Source organism: Peromyscus leucopus, chromosome 6 (genome assembly GCF_004664715.2).
Source record: "Peromyscus leucopus breed LL Stock chromosome 6, UCI_PerLeu_2.1, whole genome shotgun sequence".
Lineage (NCBI taxonomy): Eukaryota > Metazoa > Chordata > Mammalia > Rodentia > Cricetidae > Peromyscus > Peromyscus leucopus.
In genome coordinates, this window is record NC_051068.1 from 8,727,220 (window position 1) to 8,754,296 (window position 27,077).

The following is a 27,077-nucleotide window of genomic DNA, read 5'->3' on the forward strand; positions in this document are numbered from 1 at the left end:
AAAGAAACCAATAAGAGTAACAAACTTGAAATGTTAGCTAAATGAGGACTATTTCCTGCCAGGAGCCAGATCAGTACACATAATTATTTTATTCTCTGGGCTGGCGCTAATTCACATCAGCTGAGTGTTGGAAATGCCTCTGATTAGGGTCTGCAATCCAAATTATTCAGTCAGTTCCTATGATGATGTTTTCCCCTTGTGTTTCTCTGAATTATTTTTTTTCTGTGAAACAAATAATTGCTTGTCTGGGATCAGCACACCCCTGTTTTTCCTTCTCTTTGTTACAGGATACAGGATGCTCCTTAGCCCAGAGCTCTGCCCATTCTCAAGTCCCCATCACGAGAATCTCCCTCTTTTATGTTTGCATGCTTAATTCCTAAGTAGGCGTCCAGGCCAGTCGTTTGTTTTATTGATTGATTGATTTACTTATTTATTTTGTTTTTTGAGATAAGTTTCTCTATATAACGCCCTGGCTGTCCTGGAACTCGCTCTGTAGACCAGGCTGGCCTCGAACTCACAGAAATCTGCCTGTCTCTGCCTCCTGAGTGCTGGGATTAAAGGCATGCCCCAGTCACTTTAGAGTGGCTAGAAATCTGGAAGCTTTCTTCCTTTGTGCAACTTCTTCTTCCTTAGCAGTAAGGATAACAGTGGTACCCAGCCTGCCCTTGTTACATCATCAGTGCCCTCTTGGCTCAGGTCTAGACCTGTACGAAGGCCTCACCCTGCCTTGTTAGTGCCTGAGATTTGGTGGGAGCTTTTTGAAAATGCAAGCCCTATTGCATCATGTGGCTGCACAAAGGTCTGCAGGGGCTGGCTTCTCATCACGTACAGGGCAAAATGGATAAGCAGTTGTCAAGTTTGAGTCCCAAAGGGGAGCTTCTTTCTGAAGATTCTGAGGTCACAGCACACACTGGTGAACTGGAAAAGCTAGAGAAACAAGGCTTTCGCCCAGCATCCTTGGCATTTTGAGGGCTTATGGCAGACAGCTGTGGTAGAAGGGCTCTTTCCCTGGCTTTGCAGGACTGACTTGTCATGGAATGGAGGCTGTTCTCTCTGGAACATCTCACCCCTCCTCACCAAGCAATGAAGTGTGGTGAGAATGTCACAGGGAGGGAATGGTCCCTGGTCTGTTTTCTCAGAACCTCCTAACTGAGGAAAAAGAAATCAAAGCCAGTACAGGTCTGACACAAAAGGCCCACGGCTGTTCCCCAAGCAGATGCTACCAGCAGTACTGGAGAGCACATTGTTTTAAATGTGATCCTGTGCATTGCAAGATGTTTGGTGTATCTGCCCCCATGCTAACTGCCAGGCATGTGGCCCCAGTTACTAGGACAGCCACCAAAGGCATTCACATGCCCCTACACACTTTCTAGAGTATTCTGGAGATGGGGAATGGTACCACCCCTACCTGAGGGGCACCTGCCCCTGAGCTTGGTTCTCAGGTCTCCTAAGCACCCCCTCTCCTTTTCTGAAAGCAGAAAGAGGAGCCAGGTTAATTTGGGGTTTTCTGCTACATTTCCTCTCTCCCTATCTACCGAATAGTTGAGTTTAGGTCCTGGAGCATATGGCTGCCTTTGAAGTCTAGCTCTGCTATTTACTGGGGCAGACCTTAAACAGTAACAGGACTTTGAACAATTACTCTCCCCATGCCTTAGATTCGAATATAAACTGGGGATAATGGCATCTACTTCAAAAGGCATTTTTGAAGATTAAATAAGATAGACACATAGCATGTGGATCACTCTGTCCACTCTTGGGCGGGGCAATTGTATGAGGTGAGGATGGTGAGGTGATGACGGTGTTCTCTTAGCATAGGGTCTTACCTGAGCAAGAAGGTAACATCTGCATTTACAAATGAGTCCTCCAGCAAACAGAGAAGCAGCTTGGTATGAGCAACAGAGATGTGGTCTGGGCCAGAGTCTATATGTTCTGTTCAGTATGTGGCCTTGAATATCCACTCTACTTATCTGAGTCTTGTCTTTGGAAATCTTTGTATGGCATGATATCAGAATGACTGAAGGATGTAAGTATTGCAGTGGATTTCAAGGGTCTATGACAGCTCAAAGACGGCTGGTGTTTTGTAGCCTGGTTTGGCAATCCCAATGGCCACAGAAAGATCGTGTCTTGGTGAGAATTCACATCCATAGCAAATGTCGACGTGGTCTCCGTAACTCCAGCTCTCTTGATATCACCCCTCCTTTCCAGTGGGTCCCCCAGGAGCCCAGGAGGAAAAGCCTTGAGCACTCGGGTATCTATCTGTCCTTGAGAGCTCATGTCTGTCACGGGGCAGATCTGGTGCTACTATCACCAGGGCCCACTGCTATCATGACGTCTGTTTGTCACCCACAGCAACAAAGGCGAGAGAAGGAGCTCCGGAAACAGCAGGAGCGGGAACAGCGCCGGCACTATGAAGAGCAGATGCGCAGGGAGGAGGAGCGCAGGCGCGCAGAGCATGAGCAGGTACGGGGAGGTGGAAAGCGCGCCCCCAGCGGGCCCCTTGGGAACTGCAGCACCAGGGATTTCTGGGATGTGGAACCTACTAGTCTCCAAGAACTGTTCTAGTATGGCTTTTGCTTTTTCTCAAGCGACCAGTTCTCACCTATTCAAACAGTCAAGTGCACAGCTCGACAGTGCTCATGCTTCCTACCCAAGCCAGGGCCTCCCCTGACATACCTACAACTTCTGACTCCCCTGCACGGAACCAAGTTCCCATTCTTCCATCACTGAAGATGAGCCATGCTACTCAGGCTATTTGTGCTCTCCAACTCCAACTATCTGTGGCCTCTCTGACTGATGAAATCACAATGTGAGCTCCAGGATGGATCTATTACAAAGCCTGTGAGCACACTAGCCTTGCACATATGTTCTATGCCTGCTGTAGGCTTAGAGCCTCAGGACTTCACAGCACTGTTAATTCCGTGGAGTCTGTAAGGGAGGAGCCCACCGACAAGCTTTAACTTAGAGCTGGTTTCGTTAAACCCGAATAGAGACGGTGAAATGCCGGGCCATCTCAATCAGCTGCTACCGGGAGGGGGCTGTGCTTTTGACTGCATTGAAAGCCTTGGCTTTGCTATGGCTGCTCTTCCTGTGTGGTGAGGTGTTGGGTACTTTCCCTTCCTTTCCCCTGCCTTTCACTGGGAAGCTCCAGTCACCTGTGCAGTTACTGGTTCTCTCTCTCTCTTTTCCTCTCTTTCCATTCTTCCCACTTTTCTGCTGCCTGCCTCTCCAGGAATACATCAGGCGACAGTTAGAGGAGGAGCAAAGACAGTTAGAGATCTTACAGCAGCAGCTCCTGCATGAACAAGCTCTACTTCTGGTAATGGGAAAGTCACATGCCAGCAGACCTGCCTGGTGTTCCCCCGAATGTGTGTGTGTGCGTGCATGTGTGCGTGTGTGTGCACGTGTCTGCATATATATGTCTTTGTGTTTCCTCCTCCTAACATGCCAATTAAAAATACGAGGTCTTCCCTTCCAACCTCCTAGACCTCAGAATCTCACAGAGGCCATATAATTTCCTGACCCCATTTGCTAAGTCCTCAACCATTTAGCACACTTTATTAACTCCCTCTATTTGCGAAACTTTAGCATGAATCCAGCCTTATTATAAGTTCAAACTGCATTCAAGGCCCACTGTGTTTATTGCCAAGTAATTTTTAAAGCCATTGGCAACATGCTGGAATACAATCACAGCAAATGTACCTCGGCTCAGAGCCTGCCCAGCCCTGCAGTCATTTCTCATTTGCAGGCCGTTAGTCCTGCCCTTACAACGGGAACACTTTGTCTCCTGCTCATGCCGTATCCGCTGGAAGAATTTTTATTATCACTACTCTATAGCTCTCCAAATGGGCTTCTTGGTGCAAGCTCTTTCATTTTTTTTAATGCAATTTTTTACTCAATGGCATTCTGTTATTTGTTTTTGACTTTGTACATAAGTTTGCTAATAGCTTTAGTTAGTACAGGTTTTATTTAAAAGATAGTGATCTCTGCTTGTTTATTTGGTTGTACACTTTATCATATATGCTTGAAATACCAAACTACCAAGTTAGGAACTCCTAGAGCAGAGATCTGAGTTCCCTGCCTCTAGGTTGCAGTTCTCCAGGGACATATCACTTTCCAGTGGTGTTCTGCAGACACTGCCGTTAAAGCACCCATGTTTTCCTTGACATATTCTTGTGTGGGACTGACGTGAGGCCTGGCCTTATTGGGGTACCCTTTATCCTTCTTGGAATTCCATTTGTTTACAGCTCCCCCGTGCCTCCACTGCATGTTTTGCCACCACTGCTCAGTGTGGTGATGTGGGTCCCTGTGGTCACATGCCCTTTCTCTGCTCTTCCGCTCTGGGTAGGAATACAAGCGCAAACAGCTGGAAGAGCAGAGGCAAGCGGAAAGGCTTCAGAGGCAGCTGAAGCAAGAGAGAGACTACCTGGTCTCCCTCCAGCATCAGCGACAAGAGCAGAGGCCCCTGGAGAAGAAGCCACTGTACCACTACAAGGAGGGCATGAGTCCCAGCGAGAAGCCGGCCTGGGCCAAAGAGGTAAGGGACAAGGAGGTGCTGTGTCCACCGGGCAGGTTCTCGGCTGGGAGGCCGTTCACTGGGAGCATGGAATCCCATTGGTGCTGTACAGTCTGAAGAGAGCCCGATGTGAGAGGTGTACTTCATGTCTGGAGGCCAGAACGTCACTGCAGAGCTATGGTGGTATACCAGGGCTGTTCCTGTGTGTTTCCTCTGCACCTTTTTGAGTAAAGTGGGTTTTTATAGGGAAGAACAACAAAAATTCGTTTTCCTTATATAAGTCTATTTAGAAGAGCTAGGGAGATGATCTGCTCGGACCTTGCAAGCACACGGACTTGAGTGTAACACCCAGTACCCACATGAGAAGCCAGGCATGGTGGAAAATGTTTCTAATCCCAGAAATGAAGAGGAGGAGTCAAGAAGATATCTGGGGCTCACTGGCCATCCAGCCTGTCCTGATGTTTGCAGCCTGAGACCCACTGGCAGACTGTCGCAAAGCAAGGCCGTGGCAGCCACCTGGGAAGTGATAACCAGGGCTGGCCTTTGGCTTCCACACCCACGTGCATGTACACACACATACACACACCCTCCTCGCACCACATTCACACAAAGAATCCCGTTGAGTATGTACCCTGAGGGCTGTTAGTGGAAGAACACGATTTACATCTTCCAGGATTCTGGGAAGGATCATATCCTGCTCATAACCCAGCTGCTGTTCTGAGACATTGGCATGCGGCTTGCCCTGCCTTGTTCATTGTGTTCTCGGAGGTGTACAGTGGGATACACACATGTGGCTAGGATGTGCATTTCAGATACAACCAAAGCAAGAGTCCTTCACTTTCTCAACCTTTAGACGAAGGTAGGGTTTTAGGGTATGGCTCTGTGATGAGCTAGTTTTAAAATATAATTTGAAACTATTTGGATTGAAGAAAAAGTAAAGGGGTTATAACCAAATGGATAAAGAAAAATCAGTAATCCAGACAAGATTGACAACCCTGCCAGGAGTCACTGAGTCATCTCACATACGGGGTACATCAGTCTCCAGATCTGTCTTTCTGACACCAGTGACTTCCTTGCATTCTTATGAACATATCTAATCACTTAGAGGGTGTTTAGGGTTATTTCTTATTTGTAAGAATACCTAAGAAATATTTCTTTAGGTATTTATACCTAGAATGTTTAAAAAAAGTTACCAGAATCAGAATGAAGAACCTATTTTTATTTTTTTATTTTTCTATCTTATCTTACTAGTTTAGAAAATACTACAAATGATGTCCTAATCATGGTGGCTAATGAGAGAATCAAAGAATGATATTTTCTGTAACATTTTATACCTTTATATACTGTTTGAATCCATTATAATTGACATTCACTATTACAGTGAAAATAATGTTTTGAATGTTCAAGAACTAAGTCTATACAGCAATCGTTTTGATTAGTGTAAGGAACATGTTGGACCACTTTCTGTTACAGTCTATAGACATGACCCGTAGTGACCTATGAGGAACTGCTGCCGCTTTTTCTGAGATTAATAATTTGGTTTTGTGATAGACCACTGAACCAGCTGTTAGTTACTTCTCTCCTTGTTGTGCCAAACTACCGATGAAGGTAGCGTGAGGAAGGGGGTTTATTCTGGCTCTGCTGCAGGAGCTGAAGTCCATCATGGCAGAGGAGGCATGACAAGAGGCAGCTGGTCACCTTGTGTTCACACCCAGGAAGCAGAGAGAGAATGTCTGTGCTCAGCCCCGTCTGGAATTCCAGCCCATAGCATAGTACCACCCCCATGTAGGGTTGGTCCTCAAAAAGCACTTTATTCACTGAGCTGTATGCCCACCCTGATGATAGCCCTGGTAGTTCCCATCTTTCTGCAGCAGGAGTCCGGAGAAGACCCTCTACTACCTGACTTCCCCTCGAGCAGATAGAAGTGGATGCGGACTCTGCCCCCTTTTAGCTGTGTTTATCTTTGCTCTGGGGATAAGCCACTTTTTTGTTTTTGTTTTTCCAAGACAGGATTTCTCTGTGTAACAGTCCTGGCTATCCTGGAACTTGCTCTGTAGACCAGGCTGGCCTCGAACTCACAGAGATCCGCCTGCCTCTGCCTCCTGAGTGCTGGGATTAAAGGTGTGTGCCACCACTGCCTGCCTGAGCCACCTCCTTTCTCCTCCCATAACTACCTTCAGTTCAGTTAGTAGACAGAAGTTGTCGGGGCACAGCCCCTGCCTGGTATCAGAATGATCTGCTTCTAAGTATACTCAGCTTTCTCTCTGTGAAATGTTATTTCCAATGTCTGGTTTGGTGTCTTTCCTCCAGTAATTAAGGGGAAGTTTTGGTGCAAAGCACATCTGTGTTCCAACCTTCCTGAAGGGTTTAAGGCAAGATTTTTTTGAGACAAAAATATAGTCTGGGCCAGCAAGATAGCTCAGCAGCTAAAGACAGTTGCCTGGCGAGCTAAGCCCTGGCAGCCCAAGTTCAGTCCCTGGAACTCACACGGCAGGAGAGAGCTGACTCCCAGAGGGTGTTCTCTGACCTCTGACATGCGTTGTGGCACACACATGTGCATGTGCACACACACACACACACACACACACACACACACACACACACACAGAAATAACTATAACAATCTTCTGAATGTGTAGCTAAATGCCTCCTTGTTACAACCTTCTCATGGATTTATCCTTTTGTTGTCCAGACTTCTGCTTAGGAAATTTCAGCATATTGACCCCTCTTGACATCATTGACTGGGAATTAACAACTGGTTATTTATTTCATATGACATAGATTCTTTCAGGTTAAGATACACTAAGGGTAGAATCTAATGCATGAACTGATTGAAAGCATTGAAAATTTATCCAGGAGTTGCTTAGTAGCCTCTCTATACAACTAAAGGCACACAAGTTACCTGTGAAAACGGGCATTCACTTTTTGCCCTGTATTTGACAGTTAAAACCAACACTAATAATCATTACAAGTATGCCTCACTCTGAATACATTTGGTTCTGAACACATGAATACAGGCTCACTTCTATACCACCAATGCACTCTGAATTTGGGATATTGGGTGGCCAGAGTATGGAAATCCAGGTATTTCTCTGAACCGTTTCTACTCCTCAGGCAGGGTTCCTGAGCTCAACCATGAGTGGTTTAGGTAGTACAATTTAGGGAGTGAGGAAATAAGGAATTGCAGTGGTCAAAGAACACACTTTCTTCTCTCACAAGAAGTCTGCCATTTAGAAGTGGTGCTGGACTTGGCTGCTGCCATCTTCTTGGGCCTTTGAGGTCTTGTAATGATAGCAGGCTTTGCTCTTCTGCTCAGTACAATACCGAATAATTATTGCTGATACAATGTTTTATGAACTCACAAAGTACACATTTCCGGGTTTATATTCCTGGCCTTTTGTAGTAAGTATAATTTGGTGTGTGGTGAGTTTCTAGGACTTGGAATTTCAAAACCAAAGTCAAGTAGAGGCCAATTGGATATACCCCACAAAGCCATAGTGGGGGAGAGGTGGTCAAATTACACCTCCCAGAGGCAGGAGGGCTGTTTCCTAATCTAAGGCTTAATGAAGAATGTTTAAATGTTTGAAGTTAAAACAGACCTACTATGAACAGGAGATTGGGCCTGTCTCTAGAAAGATTCAAAATAGAGTAAGGAAGATGAGAGCGAGTAGGACTTTAGAATTTTGTTTCAAATCAGTCAGCAGAAAGAAACTTTAAACCTTAGCTGAAACAAAAATATGCAGACAGACCTGAATATTGAGACAATGGATGTGAGTTAAGGACTCACTCTAATGAGCCAGCGGGGGGTGGGGTGGGGGGTGGGGGGAGTGTTGTGTTGACCCTAAAGAAATACGGGACAGTGTAGGACAAACCCAGAACAAGGCTTAGTCCTCTGGAGCTGACCAAGGGCTTCGTCTTGTCTGTCGATGATGTCCACCTTGTTAATTTAACTTTCAAGTCCCCTGTAACAGCCTGTCTGCTGCTATAAATATAGACTGACTGAGCGTGACTTTTTATCTGTTTAAAAAGAGCCCCTTGTTCTCTGAGTTTCTCCTGGGACGTCCTTAGGCTGAGAGAAACCCCAGAGAATAAGACAAGACAGGGGAATGAAGTGGGTTGGGAGGGGAGAAGGGGGAGGAGAGAAGAGGAAGGGGCTAGAATGTGGGCCGCAGGAGGCGAGTCGGAGGGAGCGGAGCAACAGAGTCCATGCTGGGAACAGAAAAAATGGGAGGATCAGTGTATTTTGGGTAGCAGGGAGAGACAATTGGAAGGAAAGGGCCCTGAAGAGAAAAAGAAAATGATACAGGAAGTCTGGGTAAGACAGGCATGTCATTAAGCAGCACCCAGGACGCCCACGTGCCTATCAGCGGCATGCAAAGAAGAGCAGGGTTCCTGGGTGCCTCCTCTCCCTCGCCAGTCCCTGGGTGGCTCTTGTCCCCTGTCTCCTGAGTCAACCCAAAGCCAGTTTCTATTTCCCCCTGTTCTGTCTCAATGCCGACTGTAGCCCCCTTTGATTATCTGTGGTGCGCGCAATTTCCATGCCTGCTGCCATGGCTTCGTGACTAATCAGTGGGACATTAGCTCAAGGAGACCAAGACAAACTCTTAGCAGGCTGTGAATGCCCAGTTAACTGAAGTAAATAACTCAAGCTGATGGGGAACGTAAGAGCAAGGGCTCAAGTGTCTTGCGTGTCTTTGCTTACTGCAAGAACTTCCAGGAGAAGGAGAAAGTAAAAAAGAAAAGAAAAGGAAGCAGAGGAGAAAAAGATCTTGCTGCAAAACAAAAATGGCAAGTTTGGGCTCTTTGAGTTCATTCGAGGGACGAAAAATGCCTGTGTGGGTGACTACAGAAAACTCTTACTGGAGAACACACCAACTTTTGCCATTGAGGCTCATTTGTCTTTTGACTTCTAGGTAGAAGAACGCTCAAGACTAAACCGACAGAGCTCACCTGCTATGCCTCACAAGGTTGCCAACAGGATCTCTGACCCCAACCTGCCCCCAAGATCGGAGTCCTTCAGCATTAGTGGGGTTCAGCCTGCCCGGACACCCCCAATGCTCAGACCTGTTGACACCCAGGTATAATGTCTCTTCTGTTCCAGTGAACATTTGTGCCCAGGAAAGCTTATTAAAAGTCTAGAAGATTCTAGCATGGCATAGGACCAAAGAAGTAAAGACCCTTAGCATAGCGTTCAGAGGACAGAAGCCTCTCTGCATTGAGAAAAGAGGTAGAGCTATTGACCTTGAGTCAACTTCAAAGTCACTTCTTGGTGAAGTGGCTACTGTGGAGATCCATGCAGGTCCTGCAGGGTGGGGACAAGCATTCTTGTAGTTACAAGCAGAAGAATTCCAATTCACATACAGACCTCTGAGGTAGACTCTTTACACACATCCCTCCCTTCCTTGAAATATGGGTGGAAATCTGACCGGGAGAACTCAGATGGGCTTGGTGAGGTAAACATGTGCCTTCTCAGCCTGTCATTCTCCAGACATGCTCCAGGCCAGCAGCCAGCGGCACCCATGAACTTGGTAAAAATGCTTCCTCCTGTGTTGTTTCAGACTCGCTGACCAGAGACTGGAGGTGAGGCCTGGCAGTCTGACTTTAAAAGCCTTCCAGGTTGATTAAGGTGCCCCTTAGAGGCTGAGAAGCCCTGTGTGGAGATCTGTGGTAGGGAAAGATTATTTCACTATTAGGAAAGAAGCTTTCTGGTTAGTTCTGCATAGATGAAATTCAAAGTGAAATAGAATATGGAAATTCCATGGGGGAAAAAGGTAATACAACCTTTCTCACACAAACATCTTAAATTTCTTCCCAGCACCCAGCTGTGGTAGGGCTTCTCCAGTGTATTTTCAGGTCACCTTTGAAATATGCTCTGTTGTTTGAACTGGAGCTTAAAAGAGTAATGATAAAAATCAAGGCTTTTTTGTGTTTTAAGCTGGCAGTAATGAGCAAAATTCAAAATTTCTCAGCACTAACCAGCTTAATACACCTTCCCCTGATTGTTTTTATCTGTATATAATTTTCTCTTGCAGACTCTTCAAAAGAGGACATTTTTACAAGGGTTACTCTTCCTTGTAAAACCTTCTGCTTTGACCTTATAATGAACCTTTGCCCTATTAAAGAGGAGCATTGCAGGGAAGTACCCCTTCTGAAATGATGGGGAATGAAAGTATAGACTTTCTATGAAAGCGTTCTTTGAGTGCTTCCGTTTTTAGGGGTGCTCGGAATGGTCTGCTAAAGTGGGTTTGGGTTTTGTAGTAGGTGTGTTAATGTGTTTTTGATGTTACCTGACACATGTATGATATTTACATCAGGATGAACGTCACAAGTCTATTCTGCATGAAGTGGAACACTCACCAAAGCAAAGTTTGCTTGTCACCATAACACTCCAACAGAAATGACAGACAGGAGAGGGTTTGGCAGGCCATTGTACAAATGCAACAGGAAATCAATACTGCTTGAATTAGCAGTTTAATTTAGGAAGCACTCTAGATCCCCCTTTTTTTAAGCCATGATTTATTGCTTACAGGTCAGGCCCAAAGATGGACTCAGGCTCCGATAATGATTGCCGTATGCACCCTGACGCAGGATAGGCTTCAATATTTGCAAGACGCACATGAGCATTATAGTGGTGAAGGAACCCCTCGTACCCTGGATTTGGGTGATTTTTCTTAAGAGGCCAAATGAAAATCCCAGAAGTCATTCCTGCATGAACAACAGCACTGTGTGCCCAATTGTTGAAATAACTCGAGAAACATCCTAGTGTCAGGGGATGGTGTATATTCTCAGTGGTGATGGCCCTGTATAAATCAGGATACTGCAGGGCCTGAGGAGATGGCCCATTCAGTACAGTACTTGCCATGCAAGGACCAAGTTCAATCCCTAGAATACACATAAGAAAGCCAGGCATGGTGGTGCATGCTTGTAAACTTAGCACTGTGACAGTGGGTACAGGGGCATCCTCGGGGCTTGTTGGCCAGCCAGCTTAGTCCAACTGGCAAGTTCCAAGCCAGTGAGAAACCCTGTTTTAAACAAAATGAGGGCCATGTGTGGCACACGCCTTTAATCCCAGCACTCAGAAGATAGAGGCAGGTGGGTTTCTGTGAGTTGTTAAAGGCCAGTCATGCCTACACTAAATTCCTGACCAGCTTGAGCTATACAGAGAGGCCCTGTCTCAAGAAAGAAAGAGAGGGAGAGGAAGGGAGGGAAGGAGGGAGGGAGGGAGGGAGGGAGAGAGTCGACAGACTATAAACCAGGTAAACTTTCTGAAGTTGACCTCTGGCCTCTACACATACATGTGCACCTGCATACAAACACACACGCACACACAGGGTTGGGAGAAACACCTCAGGAAGGAAGCGTACACTGCAGAGGTGAGATGCGCAGGCCCTGGGGGCGGAGCACTGGCTTCCAGCTCAGCTGTGAAATCAGTGTGGCTTAGTCTCTTTCCACCAGGGATTGCTCCGGTCTGAAAGAAGGCTGGTTGTGTCTACCCCATGGTGGACTAGGGGAATTCAGAAAAAAGAAAGACATTTAGAGCACTCAAAGCTAAGGACTTTACAAGAGGGAGCTTGAGATAGCTTATAAAATAGCTCATGTTGCTGTCCAAGAAATGCTGGATAAACGTCGTTACTGTTGCTACTCCCACACTATTCCTTGACTTCTCAGCAGTTCCAGCTGAAGCGCCAAGCCCACTGCCGGAAGCCCTGAGGAAGCCCTGCGTGTTTTCTACATTGACGATCCTGAAGGGCTGTGAGAAACAGGCTGTGCAGCCGTGTACAGCAGGCGTGTCTCAGCCAGTGAGGCTTATCCCAAGTGCAATGATCGCTAGCTGGAAACTACCCTGTCAATAGCTCTGATGGGTTCCATTCCTGCATACGGAACTTTTTGTCCCTTCAACCTATGGGCTTCTAATCATGCCGGTCCTGTGTTGTGTGCTTAGATCCCTCAGCTGGTAGCTGTGAAATCCCAGGGACCTGCCTTGACCGTCTCCCAGTCCGTGCACGAGCAACCCACCAAGGGCCTGTCTGGGTTCCAGGAGGCTCTGAATGTGACCTCTCACAGGGTCGAGATGCCACGCCAGAACTCGGATCCCACCTCAGAAAACCCTCCTCTGCCCACTCGCATTGAGAAGTTCGACCGAAGCTCTTGGTTACGACAGGAGGAAGACATTCCACCAAAGGTAGCATCAGTGCCGCCACCGCCATGTGTCTGTGTCGCCACCGCCATCCGTGCCCACTGTTCCATCCCCTCCGCAGTTTGGAGAACATGGCTGTGCCTAAGCACGTCACTCCTCACACTTGTCATGGCCCCTTCTTTAAACTAAGTCCTGAGTAGTCGTTCATCATTTCGGATCTTTGTTTTCCCACAGGGGCAGAGACTCAATATGAGTGTCAGGGAAGGGCATGTCTTCATAGAGAATTAGAACTCTCAACCCCAAACACTCTAGGCCATTTTACTCTTCATGTTAGGAAACAGACTAGTGGATATGATCAATGATTATTGCATCTATAGCTAAACAAACCAAATAAATAAAAGAAAATTTAGGACCCCGGCACTCAAGAAAATGTCAGGCATGGTGACATGTATCTATAATCCTAGTGCTGAGGAGATAGAGACAAGAGGATCCAAGGCCAGAAACACTAGCTAAATTGGTGAGACCCAAGTTCAATGAGAGATTCTCTCTCTCTCTCTCTCTCTCTCTCTCTCTCTCTCTCTCTCTCTCTCTCTCTCCCCTCTCTCTCTCTCTCCCCCTCTCTCTCTCTCTCACACACACACATGCACACACACACGCAGGCAGAGGCAGAGAGATATTGATGAAGATACCCAGCATTGATCCCTGGCTCCACAGGCATCCATGCACATGGCTATCACACTCATGTGCACACATATGAAAACACATGTATGCAAACATGCATGCTGGCCTTGCCTTTAGGCATTTAAGTAGGCTCCACATAAGGAATGCTCCTTCTAGGCCAAGGAAGGCTCTTCCCAGCCTTAACCAATCAAAGGATTGAACTTTAGAGTGGATGACTAGCTTTCCCCTCTACAGAACCACCGTGAATTCTTTCATTTCCTTTTACATCACTAAACTGTGGTTTACCCTCAGTGATGTTCTGGAGTGTGTCTACAGTCAACCTGGTTGTCTTTAAATGCTACAGACATTTTGTAATGGATTCTTCCTGGTCCATCAATCTCCTTTCTCCTGAGCTTAGTATATGAAGCTGGGATAATTGAAATGCCCTGTAATTTCCAGAAAATATTGTTATTAATTCCAGGAAAAATGAAATAGTTTTTAATGATTTACAAACAGTTATCATCTCCCTCTCAAGTGGGAATCACAGCAAGACTGCCATTATTTTGACAATGAAACAGCGACAGTACTTGAGACCTGAAAGAGGAAGTGGCTGACCCACTCTCTAAAAACATCCAGGTAGATGTGTGTAAAGCTAGGAAGATACATAGTCAGGGTCTAGTCATCTACTGAGCCCTTCTCTACAACTGTGTTTATTTACATAAATAAAAGTAGGAATAACAGCAGTAGTACTTAATTTGAACAGGTGTTATATAAATTTGATCATTTTGTTTTGCTTCCTTGATTCAACTTTATGTTAACATTAATTATAACAAAAATTTTTTTCAAAATAAAGGATGACACTTACATTGAATGTAATCTTCTGCACTAATATTCATATGTTTCTTGTAAATAATGGACTCCCCTTGCATAATACCTGACCCCACAAGCAGGTGTCTGTATGCTTTATGAGAAAAGCCACATTTGAATTCTCCTCTTTTCCAGCTGAGCTAGAAATACATACTTCTAAGGTACCTCCTGCACTTCTTATACTTGCACAGGCATTTTGAATCCCCTTCCAGTATTTGCAATATTAATTCTGTTTTACAAATAGCATTTACTAATTAGCTACACAAACATGGTGTTTGCGGTTGGGGTTAGGAAGTACAGCGGTCTGTGTTCCCACGCTGTAAGACTGAGAAGAGCTGCAGAGGCCGTCCGGTGCTTAGAGCACTTCTGCTTCTGAGGGCCCTGGCTCATTTCCCAGCACCCACACTGGGTGGCTCACGACTCCCTGTAACTCTGGTTCTAGGAGATCTGATGCCTTCTTCCAGCTTCAGTGGGCACCTAGCATGTACATGATATCCATCCACCCATGCAGGGATTCACACACACACACACACACACACACACACACACACACACACACAAATATTAAAAAGTAAATAATAAAGTGATAGGTTCTCCAGGCTCCCCAGCATGTGATTTATTGTCCAAGGTCTAGACTGGTACCCTAGCTTTTCACTAGCGTTCACAATCGATTTGTTCGTTGTGATGAGCTAAGATGTGGCATCCTCCATGCAGCTCCCACATAATGCACTTCCGCAGAAGTAAGGGCACTCACTCCAAAGAGGTTTCTCTGAGCCACTACTTCTGTTCAAACAGGAGAAAGTCATTTCTTGTAGCTCAGTAAGTCAAGATCATTAGTGCAATCTCCTTTGTTTTTAAGATTTAAATTACTTTAATGGCTGTGGACCATCCCTCCTTAACTTTTGACAGCAGGTCATCCTTTGGCTTTGTTTGGGAGTTTATTGTCTCACAGAAGGGTGGAGGGCAGTTCTTCCCTAGAGGAGGCAGCTTCTGTAACTTGTAGCCAGTCTTCCAAGAAGAGAAGGCTCCTCAGAGAGTAGCCCACCTGTATTATATTATGGGAAATATTTCTCATTTCTGGTTTTCTTCCAGGTGCCTCAAAGAACAACTTCTATATCCCCAGCATTAGCCAGGAAGAATTCCCCTGGGAATGGCAGTGCTCTGGGCCCCAGGCTTGGATCTCAACCTATCAGAGCAAGGTAAGGGAAGGGAGGTCACCACGATTATCCAAGATAGCTGCTTTCCTGAAGAACATCCCTGATCTTTTCTTCACTTCTCAAGCTTGTCACCTGTACTGTCAGCTCTGGTGACCTTTGATAACTTCAATATGACAGTTTTGAAAATCTGGGCACAAACTTAGAAATACAGATGTGGTCGTAGCATTGCAAACCATTGCTTACAGATGTGGTCATGGCATCGCAAAGCATTGCTTCGGAGACCATTCATGGAGCCGGTAGAAGGAAATCAGAGTTGAATTGTAGCACCAGGTCAAGGCCCAAGAACTACTGAAACATCACAAAGCCGTTGCCTAGGAAACAGGAAGTGACTCCAGAAACGCTAAAGCCTGGCTCTGACAGGCCCCACATTGATCAGGAAATCACACCAGTGGCATTATAGAGAGTCTCTGAAATACAGTTATGCCTCTGTGATTTACTCTGTTCTTTCAGGATTTTCTATCCAATGCATATTCCTATAGCAGGAGGTTGCATCCAACTTCCACTGATTGGTGCAGAGGTCTCAAGGGATGCTGGGAAGTAAACAGTATGCAGAGTATCTGGGCAGACTTTATGTGGCAGCAGATGCTGTTTGTCGCTGCCGTTCATCAAGTTTCCTTGGATTTGTCATGATGAATGCATCCTTTTTTAGGATCCACTGAAATAGCAAATGGCCTCTGCTTGGGCTATAAAAAGGATGCACCAGGGCAGGCTGTTTTCTTCTTCACTGTGTTCATGACGAGAGAAAGACCATGAAGAGGAAGTGGGGTGGGCACTCATGGTTTTGTTTGTATACAGAATGCTTTTGATCATAACACATTCTCTTTGCTCTTCCCTTGAAAGGCCTTAGGAAGGGGTCGTTCCCAAAAGGAGGTGGTGCTCAGTTTAGAGTCTCTTTGGGGGAAAGAGTCCAGCTTCATTCTAAGTGGAGTTACAAACTGTAGGAGTCTATGAACCCCTTGTTCTTCTGTAGCTCATCAGATCTGTGCCTGGCTGGTGTGGCTGAGCAACCCTAGGCTAACTGGAAGATGCTGGGGAGCAGAGACAGGCTAGCACTGGACACAGGCTGAGCTTTATCCGTCCTCAGTTATCAGCGCCTCCTTATCTTTTGAACCCTGCTCTAGAGGCTATTTTTATTAGGTCAGTTGCTTAGAATCTGGCTGCTTAGATGAAGCATCATCCCAGCCTTAAGTACTTTTCTCTTCTGTCAACCAAAAAGAAAGACCTGCTGTTACAGTCAAGTAAGAAGCAAGTCGCTTAATTTCTTGGAAATGCTGTTTTTAACAACATTAGGGCCTAAGACAATGAGTATTTGATGTCCAGTAACTTATAAAGAGGTAAGGGTTTCCTTTGGGACACTTAAATGCTATGTTCTGTGCAAAGAACGTAAACTTCATGAGAGATTACCAGTGTCTATCTACTTACAGCGAAGAGGAAGTGAGCTAAGAGTTTGCAGTTACCCACTAACAATGCACATCCCAAGATTTGGAGTGAGATGGTGGAGACTCCCCATGCCCTCATGGAAGACAATCTGCAGAACACTCTTGCTTCTGCCAACATTCATCTCCTCGTGACCAGCACTTAAAATGTGAATCACTGGCTGGTGGGATGGCTCTTCGAAGTGGTTAAAGGCAATTGCTGCATATACCTGGCAGCCTGAGTTTTTTCTCCAGAAACCATATGAAATTAGGAGAGAACCCCTCAAAGTTATCCTCTGACCCCCACAAGCTTTCCATGATATGTGGAGACATCAATGTTCAGTGTGTTTCTTGGTGGCCCCCCATCTTATTTTTGAGGCAGGGTCTCACGCAACCTCAAGTTCACCGATGCAGCTTGGGTGACTAGCCAGCAAGCCTCCGAGACCTCCCACCCCTGCCTCCCCCAACACTGGGATTGCAGATGGTGCTACTGCCCTTTTCAGGTGGCTGCTGAGGCTCCAGATTCAGGTCCTCACCTTTGCATAGTAAGCGCTTCACTGATGGTGCCATCGCCATCTGGTGAGACGCCCTGCTTTCCTTTCCCTCTGCTGTGAAGTAAATGGCTCTAACACTTGGTTGGCCTGAAGGGGACTGAGCATGACTTCTCACGGTTCTGCAAGTGAACTAAAAAGTTCTCCTGTGATGTGAGCTCATTCATGCAACTTCCCTGAGCAGCCCGCTCAGCTGCATCTCTTAGTCCCCAAGCTCTTTCCTCTGGGTGTGCTCAGTTTTGTCCATCTCGGATCAGAATGTCAAAGGGGAACACACAAATGCACAGGGTTTTTGAAGTCTTCGCTTGGGTCATCTCCCTGCCTTAGAGTGGCTTGCATGGCCAAGCCCTGGGCATGGAAAAGAGCTTCACAGGGCCATCAAAACTGGGACTCATGCCTCCTGCCTTATTGTCTTATCTGCCTTATCACTCATCAATGGAGCCTTTAAAAGGGGGAGGTGCTCTTAAGTGTTTTATAATGCTCAAAGCTGTATTTTCTATACTTGGTCAACATTCCTTTTATTTCTTTACCATTTTTTTAGAGTGATTCTCAAGGGAAACTAAAAAACTAGCAGAGTTAGAGTAGATTCCAGTGAAAATTACAGAGCATAATAGCGAACAGATTCAAAAATTTTATGTTCTCTGTTATTTTGTTTGCTAGAGTTAACTAATATATGGCAATGCCATGCTATGTGCAAGACTATAATGTGGTCTTGGAACCAAGTGTTTCCCATGACCAGAGACAGACACCAGGGCTCAAAGGTCTAAGTATACTTCATGTTCTTTGGGCTACACATATTTTGGGGGATAAATTAAATCTTACATCTCTTTCTTACCTTGCTTTGGAGTCAGTATGTAAATGAACTTGCTTAAAGAAAGCGTTTAATTTAATACCTAGAACCCATATCAAAATATCAGGTGTGGTAATGTGCTTACAATCCCAACAGTGGACAAATACAGACTGGAGGGTCCCTGGGGGCTCAATGTCCATCCATTTTAGCCAATTATGGTGAGCTCCAGGCCAGTGAAGACCCTGTCTCAAAAGAGGTGGACACTCCTGAGGAACAACATTGGTGGTTGTACTCTGGCCTCCATAAACACACACATATATGTTCATCCACATGCACACAAACTCTACATACATATATACATGCATTGTTCTTAAAAGGAAGGTTTCTCTATTCTTTATGAACAACATAGAAACCCATAGTTCAAGATGGTAAAGCTTGAATGAAGTAGGACCCTGGCCTCTATGTCACCACATAGGAAAGCTCCACCAAGGAAGTGGTTCTCCTTGTCCATATTCCGATGTGAATAAGAAACAAACTGTGTGCTGGGTGAGCAAAAGAGGGAGAACAGACAGCCTGGAAGTTAAGAAGCTTGTACTTTGTTTCCTTCACTTACAACAGTGGATCCCAGATCCCAAGGGCAAGACGTTCCATAGGAACTGTCAAATGTGAGATACTCCATGACAATTTGAAAACAACAGGTTTGAATCAATGGCAACTATGTAGTGCCCTGAATGGAAGAATCTGGAGTCAGAGTGTGCACTTGAGTGTGAAACTAATACAAGCAAGTCAGAACCTTACTATTCTAGCTACACTTCCTTCTCATAGGAATGCCCTCCATTCTCTTAGTCCTTTGCTGTCTGAGGTCAGCAAGTATTTGTAGGCAGGCCTTTCAGAACCTTGTCTTCTGTTCCCCTGGCAGTTTATATTCATTTCAGTGTTTAATAAATACCTCTTGAAGCACTGTGTATGGTATAATATTTTCATTGTATTAAAAATACTCTTAATTTATTTGTGTTGGCAGGGGGTGAGGATGGTCAGAAGACACCTCAGTGGATTTGGTTATTTATGGGTTCCAGGGATTAAACTCAGGCTGCCATGATTGGGCAGCAAGTGTCTCTACCCACTGAGCCATCTTGCCAGCTAGCATTCCAAATATTAACTATTTAAATCATATAGCGATTCCAAGGCAAGGCTTTTCATCACCCTCACTTTATAGATGGGAAGCTGAAGTAAACAAAACAAATTGCCCAGTGTGTCAGAGGAAGAAGTGCTTGGACTAGGATTTGAACACTGGTAGTCTGCCTCGGGAACTCTTGCCTCTGTGATTGACAGGACACTGTTTTGTCTCTGCCTTTCTCACCGTGTAGTTTATGGGTCTGTCAGCAGTCGCTCCTAACCTTGAAGGCACTGCTCTCCACCCTGTTGCACTATCCTTTAAAAGGTGGAAGCCCGTGGAACTTATTTGTCCCCCAGTGCTTCCCCTCGTCTAGGAACCTGCTGTCTCATACTTTGACAGCTCCCTCTAGGGGTGTAGGTGGGTGGTGGCACAGTTTCCTACCCAGGAAATTGGGTATTGCTCAAGCTCAAGCTCCACAGGGAGGTCCCACCTGCTCCTTGGTGCCAATGGCCTCACCTTTGAGGGTGGTCAGGAGAGTTTAAAGGAAGGTTGTAGATGACTTTGTAAAAATATTGCTATTTTCAAACTTTAATATTTCGCTTTGATCCATGTGTTCTTTTTAAGCCAAATTAAAATTTGCTCAAACAAGTACTTTTGAAATATGAAAAGATTTAAATTGTCAGAAACACCCAGTCTAAAAAAACCAGTGACTAAATGTTTAGTCCCAGAAAATAATTCCCTGCCCCATCCCAAACATATCTTCTTAGGACTAGGTTTTTTCTTATTGGCCATGTTATCAAAGGACAAAGTAAAGAGAATTTTGGCAGTCAGCCAGTTAATTAAAGACTTGGCCCAAGGCTTTGGAAACAAAATCACTTTGTAATCCTCATTTTCTGTTTTGACTTTTTATACAGTTCAAGTAGATAGAATAATTGCCACATATTCTCTCAATGTTATCTTATAGAGCAAACATCTTTGTTTGCTGGATAGAAAAAGTGTGAACTAAAAGTTAGCATTTAAAGAAATGTATTAGGAATTTTTAAAGTTTCTGCATGCTTTGATGCAAGTAGTCTTAGTTAATATGTGAACAATGGAAACCTGTTACTTAGTAGAATTCTGAAGTTGAACCTCTCTCTATGAGCCTTTATTTCAGATCCCTCAGCCCATAAAGGACATTATACATATATAATAAGGAAGAAAAAATATCATATGGCATTTTCTCACATTTCTCATGTTTTTAAGAAAGGGGAAGTAAGGTAGAAAAGACATTAAGTTCCCTTATTTCTCTGTATGGTGATAGAGACACTAAATATTTCTTTTAGTGTTCAGCAACAAGAATGAAGATCGGCACCTGTGACAGGGAGCTGGAGCAGAGAGGACTTATGCTAATGAGCCCTAAGTCAGGAATTTAATGCTCATGGGATCTAATTAGTCTCACACAGGAAGAAGCTCTGAGTTTCATCAAAGATGCATGTGCATCCCAGATAGTTCTGCAAATAGCCAAGACCCCTAACACGCCCACAGCCTTCTGTCTGTTCATGCTTTTCTCCTAACCAGGCATGCACACCGGGCCCACCATGGGAGGCGGGTAGCAGACCTTAACAGCTAATGCTGTCCAACCACCCTTCTCTTCGGTCCCGCTGACTTTCTGTTTCCTACCACAGACTTGGTGAACTGCCCTGCTGAACTCTGCTTAACATCCATCCACATGACATGCACAAGAAGGACACCAGCTTTGGTCACCACACAGGCTATATCCAGACTTTCTGATACTATACCAAATCCCAGTAGGCCTCACTCCTTTACAACACAACCCACACCTTAATGTGTGTGAATTTCCCCAAACACCAATGGGATGTATAGTCTCTTTTCACATTACTTCCAGAGTTGCTATTAACTGTTAACTCTTGTCTCTGTCACATACATCTTGTTGCCATGGCGATAGTGGATAGTGTCACTTGACAGGACACCTCCTGGCCTGACCTTCTCCAGCCCTCATCCTGATCTAATAAGACTCAATTTAGATGTGATTCAACAAGAATTTGACGGAGGCATCAAAGGAAAGGTAAATAGAGCAAGTAACCAATACCGTCACGACACCACAGCACCTTCGAGGACATCTCGGGGCATGCACCCCGACATTCTCACAGTATTTCCCTAGTACAAAGAAGATGACATCATTACTCCACAAAACCTAGCAGTATAAGAAGCTTTAGTGCAACCCACCACTCTCGGTCTATAATATATTTGGTTAGTAATAAATTTAACAACAAACAATTTAGTAATTTATTAATAATTTCCTGACCACCACTGTTCCATAAAAGAGAGCAGTGGGAAAGAAGCCATTATTTGAGGATTAGAGACAGTTGTCTTCTATGAAAAAATAACAAATTTGTCATGTAAGATACTTAGGAAGGAAGTAGTGATCATTTTGAGTATTTTCTAATTTAGGGGCATTCGTACATGAGACCCAAATTTATTTCGACCCCTTAGATACAAACAGTTCTCACAAAAATAGTTATGTTCCATTAAAGAGTGCCGTTATTATAGCAAGAATTCTTGATTTTCATGAGCTTCACCAACAGTCACTCTGCAGTCGGCTTTACTGGTGAGTTGATTTAGCGCCCACTTCCCACAAATGCCTTAAGAGTAAATGGTGTCATAAATTCTAAATTCATATCATCAAAATTGATCAATTGTGAGGCATGATTATTTTTACATATATTTGCCACTGAAGTTACACATGGTTGCTAGCCACTTCGACTCAGCCATGAATTGGGCAGACATACAAGCATTATGAAAATGGCAAAATGAAGCCCATTACTTTTGTGTGCTATCTCTTTAAAAATGCACTAACAAAAAAACTGTATGTGTTACTTTTGCTTACAAAACTAGACATTTTGTGGCAAAGCCATCAGTAGGGTAAGCTACCAGTGCCTCAGCAGGAGGACCGTGTTATTTTCCACTCTGTATGGGACACATCTGGGACCCGACACATGGCCCAGAGCCTGGTGCACAAGGTACTCTGGAGCCAGTCAGAGCGGATGAAAGCATCATAGTTCACTTGAAGCAACACGTCCCGCCTCAGCACGCTGCGTCACGGCGTCTCCTTCACAAAAGTGTTCAGGGCCTTTAGAACTAGAGCTGCTGGAAATGAGGGAGACGGGGCTTGATCAGTTTCCCCTCTCAGAAAATGGCTGGCAACAGTCTGGAGCTTTGACTCTCACCTATCACTCATTATCCCTGTCCAGAACTGTACAAATCTAATGAGCAAATGAAGAGAGGTCTTAATTATAAACCAAAAGGGAAAAACATTACAGAAGCTCAGAATGCTGTTTCTTATTAACAAAATCATAAAAACTTCCACAGCTGCCTCCCACCACCATTGCTAGAAGGTTCTCTCTTCCCTGCTCATGTGCCATCACTCGGGGTGACCGGGTAGGCATCCTCCATGTTCACCCGTCACCCTGTCTTTCACTGCAGGGTAAGCAGCAATGGAAAGATCTGTGGGCCTAGCTAGATTCACAGAGGACATGCACAGTGTGCCGTCACTGTTCTTTCTCAGCGGCCTGACTACTCCTGCCATGATAACACTGCGGGAGTGAATAAATGCTGCTCTTTGTGGTCAGTAAAGAGGGACAGGAGGGCCTGAAGGGATGGCTCGGCCGTTAAGAACACTGGCCATTCTTACAGAGCGCCAGAGTTTAATTCCCAGAGTCCACATCAGGTATTTTACAACCACCTGTAACTTCAGCTGCAGGGTGTTTGACACCTACTTCTGGTCACCAGTCACACACACACACACACACACACACACACACACACACACACACACACACGCACACACATATACACAAAAATTCAGAGAAAAGAATGATCACATAGTGAAAATTGCTAAGACCATTATATATCTGCATACATATGTGTTCACAGAATTCATGACATTTCAACCAAGAATTCTAAAACTAGGAAAGAGAGTTGAGCTTCAGTGTGCAGACAGATGGTTAGTTCTGTGTTACTTGTCACAGAAATGTGTTGGGAGCCCCATAAATGACTAACACTAGAGGAATGACCAAACAAATTTGTCTATATGATGGGTTATTTTGCATCCAGCACTTTTCAGAGCATAATAAAGTGCTCACCATACAGTGTTAGGAAGCAAAAAGTAAGAGATAAAATTGAACATTCGATAATTTGCCAAATAGTTAAAATATGGTTGACTGTTTCCTAGCTTGGGAATTGTATGTGTTGTTACTCATTTTTCCTTTTCATATATTTCAAGTTGTCTACAATGAATACTGGAAGAGCTGTTTAAAGGAAGGTCTCCTCTTAGGGCTTCTTATCTGAGAGCTGGTACTTTTAGTGTGTTGACCCAAGAATTGCATTTGGAGTTCATCCTCCACCCTTCCAGCGTCTACCTTCCCGGCGTCTACCCTTTCCAGCATCTGGTCATAGCTCCACCAGGAAGGCATAGTTTCCATCTTCCCTTGACTCCTTTGCTTCAGGATTTCAGAAGTCTCTACCAATAACAAGTCACCCACAGCCTTATTAATGTATACAAAATTAAAATTACATATATTTATATTTACCATGTGATATTTTGATGAATGTATAAATTGTGATGTGAGCTCAAATAGTTACCAGTTTTTGTGATGAGAACATTTAGGATCTACTTCAAAGCTATTTGTGGTGCTGCAGTAATCTATATAATGAGATCTCTTCTCAAAAGAAATTCTACTTTCATCATACATATTAAATTAAGACACCACAGTTTACAATAGATCTCAAAAGCTTGTTTATCCTGTCTAATTGAAACCTTTCTTTGCTTAACATCTCATTGTCCCCACACCAAACCTTACAGCTGCTAATAATCCACACTGTACTCTCTGCTACTCTGAGTTGTGCCTATCCATATATAAGTGAGATCATACAGCGCATGTCTTCTTGTGGGCTTGACATATGTGTAGAATATATATGCCATATATATGTGATATATATTATATCACATTTTCTTTATCCATTTTCACATCAGTGGATATATACTGATTCTATCTTTTGCTGCTATAAATAATACAACAATGAATACATCCATCTTTTCAACACAATGACCTCATTTCCTCTAGATATATACAGAAGCAGAATTATTGGGTCATGTTGTAGCTCTCTTTGTAATTCTTGGAGGAATCACCATAACATTTTCCATAATGGCTACACTAATTTGCATCCTACCAACAGAGGATGACGAGGTTATCCTTCTCAGCATCCTCAGCAGCAATGGTATCATTCCTCTTTTTTAGAAAAACATTTTAATAAGTGTAAGGTGATGCTGAGCATTTTTATGTATGGGTTGTTTTCTTTTTTTATGTCTCTTCAGGTCCTTAGCTTGTCTTTAAAACTGGTTACTTATTTTCTTGTTACTGAGTTGTTAAGTGAGTGCCCTGTATATTGTGGATGTTGACCTCTAGCCATGTGTTCTTCTGTCCATGCAGTAATCCTGATCTCCGCAGAACAGAGCCCATCCTGGAGAGCCCCCTGCAGCGGACCAGCAGTGGCAGTTCCTCCAGCTCCAGCACTCCCAGCTCCCAGCCCAGCTCCCAAGGAGGCTCTCAGCCTGGGTCACAAGCAGGATCTAGTGAACGAACTAGAGTTCGGGGTAAGTGTTCTCCTAACTGTCCCGTACTCTTATGCCTGGGAGGAAAGCCACAGACAGAAAGGAGTGGCTACTTCCTAACTCTGGCAGCAGGGGGTCTCATGCTTGTAGCTCCTGAAGGAACTGGGCTACTGTCCCTAACTGTGCATCGTCGTCCGAGTATGAACCACAGTCCTGTCTACTTTCAGCTTCTAGTGTTCTCCAGGCAGATATCCAGGAGCAGTCTTATTGCAAAATGTGGTAACTGAACAGTTCCCCAAATGTCCTTTTCCATTTCCTTTTCAGTCTCGTGCACCCCACTCTCTTGTTCCCAAGGCGCCAGACATCCCTTCCAGGATTCAAGCTTCATAATCTTAGGTATTTCTCAAAATGAAATTTCCTAAAAGCCAATATAAAATAAATACACGAGAGAGAAGAAAATACCTTTGCCTTAAAGACATATGGTTGATTCTTCTAGTTGTTCCCATCAGATAAATAAAAACTAGAGCCTAATATTTAGTTCAAAGCATTTGTCATTACTTAGTTTTCACTAATGAAGAAACCTATGGAAAGACTATAGTACAATTAAATACCTAGCAAAACCCTCTTCTAACTAGTCCAAATTTGCTCTTATTTGAGTCACTTCTGCAGAGGGTAAATTTGCTCACAGTAATACCAGACTGTCTGAAGTACAATTTGATAAATACTAATATGCTGATAAATCACTCTCCCTTAAGAAAACCACCAGTTCCTTAGTGGCCCCTTTAGTAGACACAACAATAATTTGCCTCCTCTATTAATCTTCTAGGTGTCAATTAAGTAAAATCTCTGTATATCCAATTTGTTTAAGCTTCAGATTTAACATGTGACACCCATGACTGTGAGCTAAGATGTGGGTTGACCCACCACTGACTACTCAGTATTCCTCTGACATCAGTGGCCTAAACCAGAGCGCCATGTGTCTTTGCAGCACTGATCCAGACACACATGTTCTTACCCTAGAAAACTGCCAATCCATCAACTTTTTTTCTGTTCACTGGAGTCTTTGCATCCTTAGAGAAAATCATAAAGAAAATCAGGATTGCATATGCCGTGTTAGTTCTAGTTCAGGCTTAACTCTTACATTCCTTCCCTCACCCTCTACTTTTCTGGTTACAAGCAACCTCTGCCAGAGAGAGGCCACATTCAAAACAAAGAGATCCTGAGCTTTCCTGCTGCTCCACCTATGACGTAAATGACATGGCAGCCTTCACTCTGTGACTGCAGGGAGCCCCTTCCTTGCACAGCTCTATTCTTGCCCTTCACCTTATCTTCAACGCCTTCCTCATCCTGCATTATTCTCTGTTGTCGTTTGTTTCTGCTCTTTGGCGGGGTCTGCCACCCAGCTCCCAAATAACTCACACACGGAGGCTTATTCTTAATTATAAAGGCCCGGCCTGAGGTTGGCTTGTTTCTTGCCAGCTTTTCTTAACTTTAAATTATCCGAACTGTCTTTTGCCTGTGGCCTTTTCTATTCCTGTATACCTTTCTTTGTTTCTTACTCCGTGGCTGGCTGTGTGGCTGGGTGGCTGGCCTCTGGAGTCCTCCTCTCCTTGTTCTCCTGCTCCTTCTCCCTTTCTTCCAGATTTCTCCTCCTATTTCTTCTCTCTGCCTGCCAGCCCTGCCTATCCTTTCTCCTGCCTCACCATTGGCCGTTCAGTTCTTTACTAGATCATCAGATGTTTTAGACAGGCACAGCAACACAGCTTTACAGAGTTAAACAAACACAACATAAACAAAAGTAACACACCTTAAAATAATATTCCACAACAATTCTTTCTTCCTTAAAGGTCTCAGACACTTCTCAGCCCCCCCTTTTAAACTTGTTCTATCAAATAAAACTTTTTATTCTTCATAAACTTCAATCAGAATAGCCTGTTCTTATGAATAGATGATAAAAGAAGAAAACAAGCCTAAAATTTTAATTTATAAGCTCATTTGAAATAACGATTAAGAAGACTTTTAAAATTCAGAAAGAATCCCAACTAAATCCATGACTTCATTGTCACCTTGAGCTCGGTGTGTCTCTGCTCATCTGGAGAATGAGGAAATGGTGCTGCACCATTGGCTTGGAACAGGGATTAATTGCAGTAATCGACAGAAAGCGTTTGGGGCTGTGCCTCATGCACGGTCAGCACTCGG

At 44.4% G+C, this 27,077-nt stretch overlaps 1 protein-coding gene across 1 annotated transcript in view; it reads left to right on the top strand.

The window, feature by feature from the left end:
* Tnik (TRAF2 and NCK interacting kinase) overlaps positions 1 to 27,077 on the top strand; it is a 413,176-nt gene that overhangs the window by 337,088 nt on the left and 49,011 nt on the right. Inside the window, 7 exon segments of the mRNA XM_028875813.2 lie at positions 2,350 to 2,460; positions 3,230 to 3,316; positions 4,346 to 4,534; positions 9,427 to 9,591; positions 12,456 to 12,695; positions 15,270 to 15,376; positions 24,757 to 24,920. Of these exon segments, the coding sequence (XP_028731646.1) occupies positions 2,350 to 2,460; positions 3,230 to 3,316; positions 4,346 to 4,534; positions 9,427 to 9,591; positions 12,456 to 12,695; positions 15,270 to 15,376; positions 24,757 to 24,920 (1,063 nt within the window).